Source organism: Lepidochelys kempii, chromosome 1 (assembly GCF_965140265.1).
Source record: "Lepidochelys kempii isolate rLepKem1 chromosome 1, rLepKem1.hap2, whole genome shotgun sequence".
Lineage (NCBI taxonomy): Eukaryota > Metazoa > Chordata > Testudines > Cheloniidae > Lepidochelys > Lepidochelys kempii.
Window position 1 is genome coordinate 78,617,757 of NC_133256.1, and position 13,533 is coordinate 78,631,289.

Genomic DNA, 13,533 nt, shown 5'->3' on the forward strand with positions numbered 1-13,533 from the left:
ACACAGCTCTGTTTTTCTTTTCATCCTTCAGGTGAAATCCTACCCCAACTGAAGTCACAGTGAATTTTACCACTGACTTCAACAGTGCCAGAATAATATCCTTCAAGTTTGTGGTTCACTCCTGCTCCACTCCAGTCCATTTTCTTCCTGCTCTGCAGTTACCCATGAATTTGATGAGTGCAATTTTGCAGGCTAAGTGTCTCCCATTGCAGACATGGTATGCATACAGCACAAACTAAAGGTGCAGGAGTGTTTGGCAAAGACAACACCGAAGGCAGCCTAGACAGAACATATGTTAATGCACAGTAGCATCTTTGTTTCTGTACCAACATGAAACAACCCAAAACTTAAACTAAAAACCAACGTTTTCCATTCACCTCAGCAATAGGACACAAAGTACACTTTAGAGCATCTATCAACCACCACAAAAGTACCTAGATCTACAAGGATAGCATGTTGCTGAGCTGTCAGCTGTTTCAAGAGTTCTTTGTACGAGATGTCAGGAGGTTGTTGTTTGCTTGGCAGTCCATGTCTTACGCGATGTTGTACAGCTAGAAATTGCCAAATTTCTCCCCGGCGGCTTTTTGGTACACCTAAAATCAGAGGAGAGAGAAAACGAATGCCCTGAGCAGCTGAACAGTGTGAAAGCTTTTATCCATAATAGTGACTTCTGTTTTATAAAGATAATGTCATACAATGCATTATAACTAAGGTTCCTAACTTGAAGGTTGAGAACCACGATAAAGACTTAATCTATATGTACCTCACAATAATAGTATAGTCCTTTTGTCTCCATGTATTGGCTAGTTCACATAGAGGTTTATAAGTCTACTACTGACTTCAAGCTAATGCTTAAACAACAAAGGCTCATGATTTTAGGCCCAGATATCTCAGATTCAATTCCCAACTGGGGCATTGTGTTACAAGGGGTAACCCATATGGGAATTGTTAGGGTGAGCTTCCATAGCCAAATGTGTAACCCACACTGATGAACTGTGGCCCTCTGTCCCCTGTCTAGTGACTAGTCCACGTATAAAGGTTTATGAGTCTGCTACAGCCTTGAGCCAAGGAACTGGAATCTTTGTCTCAGAGTAGAGGTTCCTGCTTTTAAATCCAGAGGCCCTGGGAGAAATCCCCACCAATGCTAACCTACCTCGGGACATCACCTTAGATACAGTAGTACAGCTATGTAATCATTCACTTGATCTTTCTGCAGCACTGTTTCAATATATTGTAGGCACAACAGAATCAGTATATGTTCTCATTGCACAACAGTTAGTTGGTGTTGGGGAAAAAAGGCAACGGGCAATTTTTACCGATTTGGTGCCACTGGAACAAGCTTACTGAAGGTAGATTTGGTATAAATAATCTTAAAGACTGAACAAAAAAAGTCTCCCAAATGCCCCAGACAAAACACATCCTACATAATAAATACCTTCTTTCAGAGTGGTATGAATATCCTCCATTTCACATCTGATTTTGGCTCTGCAGTTTAACAACTTCTTATCCCAGATATTTATGACATCTTTCTGACATGTACCAACTTCAAGGTAGTCCAATTTAACTTTTCTTGATTGGAGTTCATCTCTGCTTGCTGGAATATAGAACATGATGAAGAGTATATCAGAGATCATATCAGAAATCAAATATCTCAATACAGCCAATGTAGTATCCAGAATCTCTCTTCTGTTACTGCATAGGACACTTTGAGTCAATGGACAAATAATAGGAGACTGACTTTAAATTAACTGTTGGGCTATACCTCTATTGACACATATGACTCAGATTGCTGAATCAAGAATATGATAAAGTCACAAACCAATGTACAAGAAACATAAAAGAAATCAGATGTGTTTCCTCCCCTTCCCACAACTGCTCCTTCTCTTAACTTTAGCAAAGCTTTGCTGAGTGAAATGACTATTCCACAACAGAATCCTTATAATTCTTAAACCAATGTTGATGGAATGAACAAAGGATCATCTTTCCATATTTCAAAAGACATGATCCGGAGTTCTGCTGATGATGGAAAGGTATTATCAGATGACTTTCTGTGGCTAAATGTTGACATCTCAGCAACAAACAATCGTGCAAAGTGATTTATCAGATAATTTTTACTTTATGTATATTGCACATTAAAATAACTTCAGTGTGAGAAACCTCAGACTTTGAATGCTCCTTCTGGAGCTGCAAGAGCTTTGGTGAAGTCTTTTTAGGAAACTTCTCTTTTAAAAGACAAAGTCAAGATCATTATCATTATGTGGTCCCACCAGCTACACTGTTCATAGTGGTCCTAATAGATCATGACAGTTTTAAATAGATACTTCGCACAGCAATGGGGTTCTTATTTTAGTATCCTTTCCCCTTAACACCATTGCTCAGAGTCACAATGCAGGACAGCAGAAAGTTATAAGAGTTTTTAATCTCCTTGACTAAGGTGCACCATTTGGTGAATCCAGTCTGATGCTCTACCACCTAATCTTCTCATTAGGTCCTGCTTTATGCTCATTTCTTCTAGCAACTCCTGGAGACTAACTTTTCTAGAAGAGCTGTCAGGTAATTCTGGATTTTCATGGAGGCTGAATTTCGATTTCTACCTGGGAATGTCACAGTAGCTCTTTTACTGTGCATTTGTTAGGAAGTGGAGGGTTTAATGCACACACTATGCTACTGATGTTGAGATTTAACCCACATGCAGTTCCAGAGTCCAATTGTTGCAAATAGTCTTTGATAATCATTTGAGCAGGTTACTTACTGCATTATTGCACAATATGATCCCTCAAGGATTCCAATAACTAAGTTTCACACATTTACCATGATCACTGTTGGAAGTAAGTTTACATGGTTCACTGAGGACCCATGATTTTTTCCCCAGATCAGAGTGATACAAACCAACACTGGGGATTCTATGGGAACACAGGACTTGCAAATCCAAATCAGACCCTCTGTCCCTCAAACTAGCTACCCTATTTCCAGAAATGGCCAATACCCGATGCTTCAGTGAAAAGTGGAAGAAACCCATGACAAGCCTCAGTTAATTAGGACACGTAGAGGATCAGAAATTAAATGTCTAGGCCATTCCACAAGTCTAGTTGCTGAGTATCCTTAAGTGCTTTATAATTTGTCCTCATCTTTATCTGACTGACAAGGGCCCAATAAAAAATTCTTGTAATTATTTGTATTGTGGTAGTGTCTAGGGGACCCAGTAGCTTTGTGCTAGGCACGAAGCATTTAGGAGAGCTCCTACTTCAATGAGCTTCAATCTAAACTTGGATATTACACCTGGTTTTTTTTAAAAGTTACCTTTAGGGAACAACGGTTGTTCTTCAAAGGCAAAAAAACCCACTGATTTTTTTAATGCAAACTGTTGCATAAATGCAAGACCATAAGAATGTGAAATGCCTGTACTGCCAAAAAGGCATTCGATTCTGGCACCCTTATTACACTGAGTACTACTTTGCTCCGCAGGTAGTCCCACTGCATGTGGAGTAAGGTACTACTCAGTGACAATAAGGGCAGAAAAATTAGATTTCTTATAGATTTAATTGCTTGCTACCATCTTATCTAAATTTTCCTGTTGTGAAATCACCTAGAAATATTGTGTTTTAAAAAAGTAGCCTTTAGCCACTATCAAAATTAAAGCAATAGGTATTTGCTTCACAAATCTTACCTTCTGCAGAACAAATAGCTATTAGCATTCAAGTTTCCTCGAAGGCACAAAGAACAGTGGGAGATAATCTGTTAATATTTTAATCAGTACATTTAATACAACACATTCGCAGATAAGAATTGCTGAGAGCTATTTCATAAAGGGGTGGAAGTTGCATATGAAAAACAAAGCAATAATCAGTGCAATGAATATACAATTAAGAATCAGGCTGCCACTAGAGGTTTCAGCCCTTTCTGGGTTTACATTTTCTCAAGTCTGTAATGGACTGTAGTGTTGGGATACCAATCACCACTTGAATCAAGGTGTAATAATGAAATACCCTACTAGCTTTAATGTGCGTCAGCTTTCAATAGGTGCTTTCAACACAATATCACATGCTTGGACTATAATATCTCAACCAAACAAATGCAAAATTAATATGGAGACTGGGAAAGTTTCCAGAACAACCTATACCTTGTTTCAAGTCATCTCGTCTCCTCTAACACTAGGTAACCAGTGCCTAGGTTCCTTAAGCAAAGACACCTGCATTTACTTGGTGAGATTAAGTCCGATGTATTGGCAGCAATGCATTCTCAGCTGATAAATCTCCACAAGTCAGAGAACCCAGTGAGTTAAAAACTGGAATGCAGTTACACAGCACCCATCACTACACTGTTATTTTCTGGTTTTCACCAGGGAGACCAGACATGCACATTGAGTGTTAATCATTAACTAAGAAAGAGGCATTAGCTTTATGTTCTTTACTCTATAAACCACTTATTTCTTTAGCTGTTTTATCATTTGTTCTTGCAGAGGTCAGATTAGTTTCAAGTGTCTGGAATACCTGCAAGGTTTGAGATTTCAAGATACAAACAGCCCTTGCAGCAGTACAAAGAATCTAAAGGAATAACCATGTTCCCTACAAACCCCAACAGGCCTCTAGTATTTCTAGTAGTAGGCAAACTGGGAGGTAACACACTATGTGCTAAAGAAGTGTATTCAAGGGCATGCGTTTGCAGGCACATGGAAAGGCTTCTGCCATTTTTTCCTTCCACTCCCCTAGTATTCTTAGCATGGACTGGTGCTTATATGGTGCACTAAAGAAATGGAAGGTGGGCATGAGACTTTCACAAATGAGGATGGTAATGATATCTATGCTGAAAGAATCACACTGCAGCATAATGCCAGCCTCTGGAAAACTAAAGGTTTCACAGGACAACATATGCAAATTACCATTTGCAGTTTCTTTAGCGTAAAGGCACTAAGTGTAAATTAAATCTGTTTTGATTTCTACAAGTTTTACATTTAGACCAGGATGTTGACTACTACCTTTTGTAGAAGGAATCCTGAATAACAATGGTAAGACTCTTGGCCAAAAGGTGGATAAATGGGGGGAGGGGGGAGAAGGAGGGAGGGAGGGAGAGAGAGTGTCCAACTTTAGACGCTTATCAGGATCTGATTTTCATAAAGTGCTGAGCACTCGTCTTCTGAAAAATGAAGCACTTTTAGGATATTTTAAGTTGGGCACTCAAAATATTGAGGCAAAATACTAATTGCTTTTGAAAATTTAGGACCTTAATTACTTCTCTGGTAGAGTAAGAAAGACTGGAAAATATACAAGAAACATTTTGTTGGAACACCATATGTTTTTATGATTTATAACACCTATCTGGACAGTGCAATAGAAAATCATTCATTATCCTGTTGAAATGAGGCATGAAGGGACCAGTCCACCACTGTTTTAAGTATTCATGCCAGTTTGCTTTGAGATGAAAGAGGAATAAATCCTGTATGGTGGTCTGGTATTCCAGAAGCTGTTTGCCCAGGATATGTATTGTAATGGTTTGTATATATTTAGTATACACAAGTATGCTGAATCTTATTCTGACAGAAAGCATGTTTTTAAATTGCAAAACTGACATATAAAGCATGTACTTTTATAAAGAAGGGGAACTTGATGGAGAATGTGCTGCAGTATATGCTATATGTTTGCTTCACCTCATGAAAAGAGACTGTTTAAATCATGGAAGATTTCGCATCTATGCCTTTTTTTGACAATTCTTGCCATGAAAAGACCAGAACAGTAATTCATATGCCAGCTGTGTCATGTTTTAATATGACCAATCTTTTCAAGTGTTTTAATCACTAAACCAAGGAAAAACTGCAAGTTTTGCATGGAACAGCAGTGTTTCTAAGATTGTAAACCTCAGTCTTGCGCCAATTCTATTTCTGAAACTACTGCATAACTTATAACAGCACTGGCCCTGATTTTCAGCTGAAGTAAATGGGAGCTGCTTGTGGTCTGGGCCTCTGAAAACCAGGCCCAGTTGTTTCTCTGAGTGGCTAACCTTCCAGCTTCTGGTTTTCTTTTTCCATTCGAAGCAGTAGGATTTGTTGATGGATAGCTTTTCTCCACAGACTCTGCAACTCTTCCGATTTTTTCCTCCCGCCAGCCTTATCTGGGGCATCCTCATTTTGCAATATCAAAGAAAGAGGGTCCTCCTCCAAGGCTGGAGCAAGAGGGGACAGTGGCAACAATTCATTCCCCTCAAGCCCATCTGCAAAGAATCACATAACTATCACTGGAAATCCAGATTACATTGGCTATACATGCCACAGTGAAGACAGCAATTTCTATTGTCACATTCAGCAACAATGCACCTGATTAGAAGCGAAAACCACACGTTTCTAACAGTGAAGACAACATTTTAAATGAAGCATTAAAGTCAATGGCTATATTGAGAACCCCTCCACAAACTTCACTCCAAGTTACAAAGGGCAGTTTAATAGTTGACCACTCCCACTGCATCCTTATTACTTCTTTCTACAGTCAAGCTTGTTAACTGCCATAGTTTGCTATATGTTCCGCCTAGCAGAGAAGCCATGTTTTTCTGTCTGTTAACACACAGTATTTGTGCAATAAATCTATCAGTTCATCTACAACTGCTGAACTGAGAGAACTTCTGTAGTGGATCCACAGCTGTGAAGAGTGATATCGGAGCCATATTAACTAGTCAGAATTTTGAATTTTTAGAAGCGATTTCATGCATTAGTGCATTTAGGAGACCAGTAGATTAACTTCTAGAACTAAAAAAGAAAATAGGGAAGGGTGCTTAACATCCAGATTGTTTTCTGTTTGGGACAGAACACTGTCAAAATGCTCTTTTTAAAAAATAAATATTCTTGTGTCTTATGTAAGTAGGGTGTGGCAATATTTGCTGACAGATATTTTGATCACTTAAAGGCAGTTCTTGCAGTTTCTCTGCCCTTGATGACAACTATAGCAACATGCAATTAGTTTGCCTCTGCTGCTAGAAACACCAGTTCAAAACAAAGACTCAAAGTCACCCCAACGAGATATTTTCCAAATCTGGTTCAGCAAGTACGTTACAATGTTGCATTAAGTTGCTTCTCGTTAAACATCTACTTTTCTTTCCAGGAGTAACCAGCAATAGCATATGAACAGTCTGCTTTCTTTGAAGCCCACCGACCTCGATGCTGCATTGTTGAGGGAGATTTGTTCATGGGTGAAGCAACCCGCAGGAAGATTCGCTGCCGCCAGGAGATGCGGCGGGGGGTAAGAGTGACCCCGCTGGCATTTACAGACTCGTTGCTGCAGACGGACGAGGTCCTTTTCCTTCCCTCCCCATCACTGGAGGAAAACAAGCAGAGAGCACAACCAAAAAAAATCAGCTTGAAAACAAGTTGATAAAGGTTCATTTAGTACACAGAAACACACATGCATATGCTGGATCAGTGTTAGGTAGGCAAAGCAGATCATGATCACGGACCACAACCTGAACACAATTGCCAAATGATGCTCTGAAATTCACTCCAGACAGCAGGTAGAGTGAGTGCTTAACCTAGTGTTCAGAATTAAAGCTTATCTTTTTTTCAAAATTCCATTTGAAAAACTAAGAGACATTCCAGTGCAGCAAAATAAACTAATATTCAGCCTTCAAAAGGCTGCAATTTGTTTTCCCTTCAGCCTGAAGAGGATCTGATGCAACACATTGAGGTGAGGACATCGCTTGAGCACAAAACCCAACAACTCATTTAATTGGCAGGACAGACTAAAAGTAAGCAGGCTCATGAGCCCAAAGGTGGAAGTGCTTATGGCTTCAGCAACTCCCTCATGAATCATTCCCTCTTCTCACTCTTCAGGAGATGGCTGACAGTGACAGGGAACAAGGGGACAACTAGAGAGTGCTCCCCCTTTGCCCCCCACCACCTCACACTAAAGGGGGAGTCTGCATTCTGTACCAGCATTCCCAGCAGAAGGAGCAGAGGCCAGGAAAGCAGGGGAGAGAGATCCTGTCACAGTGCTCTAGAGGAGACTGATCTCACCCCCAACTGGCACGTAGAAATGGACCACAGGAAGCTGGCTGAGCAGATAATACTGATGGAGGAAGAGGCAGCAGAGAGCAAGGTGGAGCAGGAGATTAGAAGGAAGCTTTCCCCTGTGAGGTACAGCGTTCCCTCTAATTTTTCCCCACCCATGTGTGGAATGAATTTTGTTATGTGTGACATATGTGCACCAATACGGAGGTGATAACAAAATTCATCTGGCGGGGTGTGGGAGGGGACTCAAGGCTAGGGCAGAGGTGGCGAGGGCTCCAGCTGGGGGTGTGTGTTTTGGGAGTGGGGCCAGGGATGAGGGGCTTGGGTGCCGTGGGGCTCCCTGGGGCTACAGGGGGGAGAGAGAGGACTTCCCCCCCCCCAGCTCTCTCCCCACAGCAGCATCTGGGCAGGGGATGAGGGGGAGGCACCTGTCCCCCAGCCAGTCCAGGGTTGAGCTGGATCAGGACCGGGGGAGGGGTGTCGCAGCAGGTCCGGGGCTCGGGGAGAGGCATCTCTCCCTGCTGCAGCCCTGAGCGCCTGCGTGGCACTTAATAGGCAGCTGCACGGCTGCACAGCTTAGAAGGAACTTAGGTGAGGTAGTTATAATTGTCCACTATGGGGCTTAAACACCTCTCTCTAAAGCATCTGGCACTGGCCATTGCTGGAGACAAGGGGTAAAATTTTCAAAAGCACTTAAGTCAAGTAGGAACTCAAGTCCTGTTGAATTTCATTATTTGAAAGTTTTACCCAGGACACTGAACCAAACAAACCACTGGTTGAATCCATGAGGGCAGTGACTATATCCAGCTCTGTTCTTAAAAAAAAATCTTGGCTGACTCTGTTGCAACTGATCCATCCCTGCACTCCTTCCATGGCTCAGCATGTGGCAGTTACACTGGCCTGCAGACACCTACAGCTTCATTTACAGAAGGCAGATGTACAAGTCAAACAAATCTTTACCAATCCTAATTATTTAGGCAGAATACTGCTTGGACAAAGCACTTGCAGTAGCAGCTGATAAGGACAAATAGCACCAGCCATCCCCAAATGGACCTGAGACAACCCTTAACCACAGAGGTATGACTACACTCCTGGAATAGGCTGCTGGAACACATTCAGCAGAGGAAGAAGGGGTAAAATGGACCATTTATCTCAAAGAAGTGATGGGGTTTCTGTACTATATGGAAGTCCTCTAAAAGGGGGATGCCAGAGATTTGCCTGTGCTTGCCAGAGGATTACCATGTACTCTGTTAGGGTTCAGTTGCAGCACCTCAGGTCTGTGATGTATAAGAATCTGAGATATTCGTTCCTAAAGGAGGTGGGTGGCACTCACTGGAGTTTCTCAAAGAACACCTGCATAGGACTCTGGTTTACAGAAAGTCTGCAGTCCTTTAACAGTGCTTTACCCCACACTGCCATCTGGGAAAGACGGCCACCAAAGCCTCAATACTAAGATAAAATTAAAAGGGTGTATTTTAGAGGTTTACAAAGCTAGCAGGGCAATGTCACAGGTAACTATCACTGCACGCTCAACCAGTGGGATGACAATGCATCAGGAAGACAGGTTGAAAGTGTCAAATGAGGAATACTGCAAGGCTGCAACTTTATCATAACAGGTTGTCAGGACACTACAGAACATTGCATCTATAGATGCAGCTTTTGGCAGGAAAGTTCTAAAAGAACCAGAACTTTTCATGCCCCCAGGACCTACAGTACTTATATAATTTTGTTAATCCTCCATGGGTACTGCTGCTACAGACTCCTGGATCTATAGAAAAGGGAGGGCTGACAGATCAACAAGTGCTCACTATGATATTTAGGAAGTAAGTCTGTAACGGAATGTTACAACAATTTGCATCTCTGACCTCTCAACTGGTAAAAAAAGAGAAAGCATACAAGTGAGCTAGACTATGTCATATTAAAAGCTACAGTTATGTTAGCTATGTTGCCCTAAGCAACATGCTGAATCAAGGTCACATATGTACCTTCATCAGAGCCAGTTCTGGTCTTTGGAAAACTTCAGTTTACTGAACTTTAAAACAGAATGATTATGCGGTTTATCATCTGAACAGAAGGACCACATTAAGTCTGTATGTACCCAATCTATCCTGTTTTTTGTTTTGTCTGCCAATTCATGGACTGCAGGTTCAACAGAGATTTAGCACCAGTTGGGAAACTCTTCTATTGAATATCGTAAGCTGAACAATGATCCATTGTAAAAGCTAGGATTAGCTTTTGGATTAGCTAGTGCCACATCCTACCACAATAACACTGAAAAATCCCAGTTTTTATCTTTCTGTGGCCCAATAGTTGCCTTACACATTTTCTGTGGATAATAAAAGAAGGAATACTATTTCTATTATATACAACTACAGAGAATGTTATGTGAATACTAATCTAAATGAGGTGATGAAAAGAGTAGTCTGAAAATCATGACATGTAACTGCAGAAGATACAATTCATTTTGGGCCAAAATCTGCTCGCTTTATGAGAGTGTCAATGGGACAAGTCATGCAGGTAAAGCACTAGGATTTGGGTCTATTAATTAATTTGGTACAGAGGGATTACTAAGGATGCAAACTACAATCACTATTTACATTTATTCAAATGTTTGCATCATGCATTAGAAAAATCAAGCTCAATCATTACAAATCTTACAAAAATGTAACCTTGAGAACAAGAAAAGAAGCATAACCTCTTCTTTTTATCATTCTTTATACAAATAATAAAACCAAAACCATTATTCTAGCACAAGCCCTCAGAAGGGGGATGCAGTTTGGGGACATACAATTCTGGGGCAAGTGACTGAGAAGAAAAAAGTGAAACAACACCAGTGTTTTATTTTCAGTATTTAATATGTATAGAAAAATTAGAGGTGGAGAGATAGCTACCACACATTTTAGTCTATGGTTTAATATCGCATCTTTCTGACCTTCAGTATGTACAATGTGATGAGTTACTTGTGCTTCACTGGTTGTTTCTCTATAGACAAACATGGCTACCATTATGTACTTCACACAATAAGTCTCACATCCTTGGACATTTAAGATAAGTTGGTAATTATGCATTATCTTCCAAAATTCCCCTGTAATTTTGAATGACTATCTTAGTTCCTCATTTCCTTTTCCAAAAACAATTGACTATTGTAGAGGTAGTTGGTGTCAGACTTATGCACACAGCTTGAAGCATACAATGGGATACACGTGGCTATTTAAAAAAGTGTGAGGGATTATCAGAAAAAATATTCTAAATAAACTAAAAACAAACAAGCCATAAAATAGAGTGTCTTGAAATTTCTTAAATTTTACTTTGATAGTTTGCCTCTCTGAGCTAAGAGGACCTAAATTTAAAGTCTGATCTGAAAGGTATGTAAGGCTGTATTACAGGGTAACAGGAAAAGTAAGTAACCCACACCTCAAACAAACATTAATGTTATTTATAAGCTCCACCACTAAGATGAGCAGATGGAACCAAAAGCTGGCCAAGATGGATGCAGAAATGGTCATACCAGCTCTACCATATGTTCCCAAACTTTCAAGTATATGGTGATAGATTTCTATACAACTATCTTAGGTATTGCTAAAAACATTCAACTCAGTATCTAGGCCTAGTGGGCTGCGTTCTGCTCTCAGTTACACTAATGAAAATCCAGATTAGCTAATTTCAGAGGAGTTACTTCAGATGTGTACTAGCCCAAAACTTTAGTACCTAGGTAAGGCAGGTGCATGCTGGAGGTCAGAGGATCAATAGCACTATAGTCACCCCACTCTGAACTCAGTGGACAGCCAAACATTAACTCCCAGCTCCCCTCAGAGGGAGAAGTTGTCCAGGCATGGATATAGATGCTAATGGGTAGGGCCCTACCAAATTCACATCTGTGAAAAATGCATCACGGACCGTGAAATCTGGTCTTCCCTGTGAAATGTGTCTTTTGTGTACTTTTACCCTATACTATACAGACTTCACAGGGGAGACCAGCGTTTCTCAGACTGGGGGTCCTGCCCAAAAGGAAGTCATGGGGGGGAGGGGAGGAGGTTGCAGTATTGCCACCCTTATTTCTGTGTTGCTCCCTACAGAGTTGGTGACTGGAGAGCGACGGTTGTTGGCCGGGTGCCCAGCTCTGAAGGCAGTAGCGCAGAAGTAAGAATGGCAATACCATACCATGCCACCCTTACTTCTGCACTGCCTTCAGAGCTAGGATCCCGGCCAGCAGCCACCGCTCTCTGGCTGCCCAGCTCTGAAGGCAGCGCTGCTGCCAGCAGCAGTGTAGAAGTAAGGGTGGCAGTACCATGACCCCCCTACAATAACATTGTAACCTCCCCCAAAAAAACCTCTTTTGCATCAGGACCCCCACAGTTACAACAGCCTGAAATTTCAGATTTAAGCATCTGAAATCATGAAATATGACCATGAAATTGACCAAAACGGACCATGAATTTGGTAGGGCCCTACTGATGGCAGTATGGCTCCAGAGACTCTGCTGCTATGGGGGCAACAACAGGCCAGCCACCAGCACGGAGAACTGAAGCACCAGGTCTTTGCAGCTACCAGGGTTGGGAAGCACTATCCTTACCTCTGATCCAGCAAACTGAATGTCTACCTGAGGGGAAAATTCAAAGGAGTCTTCCAAGGCTTTATCACAGGAGGGTACCATTGGGCAAACATTTCTACAGGCTAGAAAGCTTATACAGGTTCTACTAATATCCCTCCTCATAAAAACACTAAGGGTGATCACTGTAGTTCTAATTTCAGATTATGCTTAGTCAATAAGCATCTGTTAGGAAGAAAAACTTTTCATCAGACACAGAGAGGGGAAAAAAAAAAAAAAAAAAAAGATTTGTTGCATGTCACAAACCGGGAAGAATTAGTAGGGGAAGCAAAAGTGGATGGGAACCTGGGAGGCAGTGACCATGAGATGATCGAGTTCAGGATCCTGACACAAGAAAGAAAGGAAAGCAGCAGAATACGGTCCCTGGACTTCAAAAAGGCAGACTTTGACTCCCTGCGGGAACTGATGGGCAAGATCCCCTGGGAGAATAACACTAGGGGGAAAGGAGTCCAGGAGAGCTGGCTGTATTTTAAAGAAGCCGTATTGAGGTTACAAGGACAAACCATCCCGATTTGTAGAAAGAATAGTAAATATGGCAGGCGACCAGCTTGGCTTAACGGTGAAATCCTTGCTGATCTTAAACACAAAAAAGAGGCTTACAAGAAGTGGAAGATTGGACAAATGACCAGGGATGAGTATATAAATATTGCTCGGGCATGCAGGAGTGAAATCAGGAAGGCTAAATCACATCTGGAGTTGCAGCTAGCGAGGGATGTTAAGAGTAACAAGAAGGGTTTCTTCAGGTATGTTGGCAATAAGAAAAAAGCCAAGGAAAGTGTGGGCCCCTTACTAAATGAGGGAGGCAACCTAGTGACAGAGGATGTGGAAAAAGCTAATGTACTCAATGCTTTTTTTGCCTCTGTCTTCACGAACAAGGTCAGCTCCCAGACTACTGCACTGGGCACCACAGCATGGGGAGGAGGTGGCCAGCCCTCTG

The 13,533-nt window shown here is 41.5% G+C and overlaps 1 protein-coding gene across 9 annotated transcripts in view; it reads right to left on the reverse strand.

The window, feature by feature from the left end:
- Positions 1-13,533, reverse strand: part of TBC1D4 (TBC1 domain family member 4) — a 159,225-nt gene that overhangs the window by 16,921 nt on the left and 128,771 nt on the right. For all 9 annotated transcript variants that reach the window (XM_073346866.1, XM_073346876.1, XM_073346848.1 and 6 more), the window contains 4 exons: positions 7,138-7,298; positions 5,995-6,204; positions 1,436-1,594; positions 435-593 (listed from right to left, as the gene is read on the reverse strand). In XM_073346866.1, coding sequence (XP_073202967.1) covers positions 435-593; positions 1,436-1,594; positions 5,995-6,204; positions 7,138-7,298 — 689 coding nt within the window. The remainder of the gene's footprint in view (positions 1-434; positions 594-1,435; positions 1,595-5,994; positions 6,205-7,137; positions 7,299-13,533) is intronic.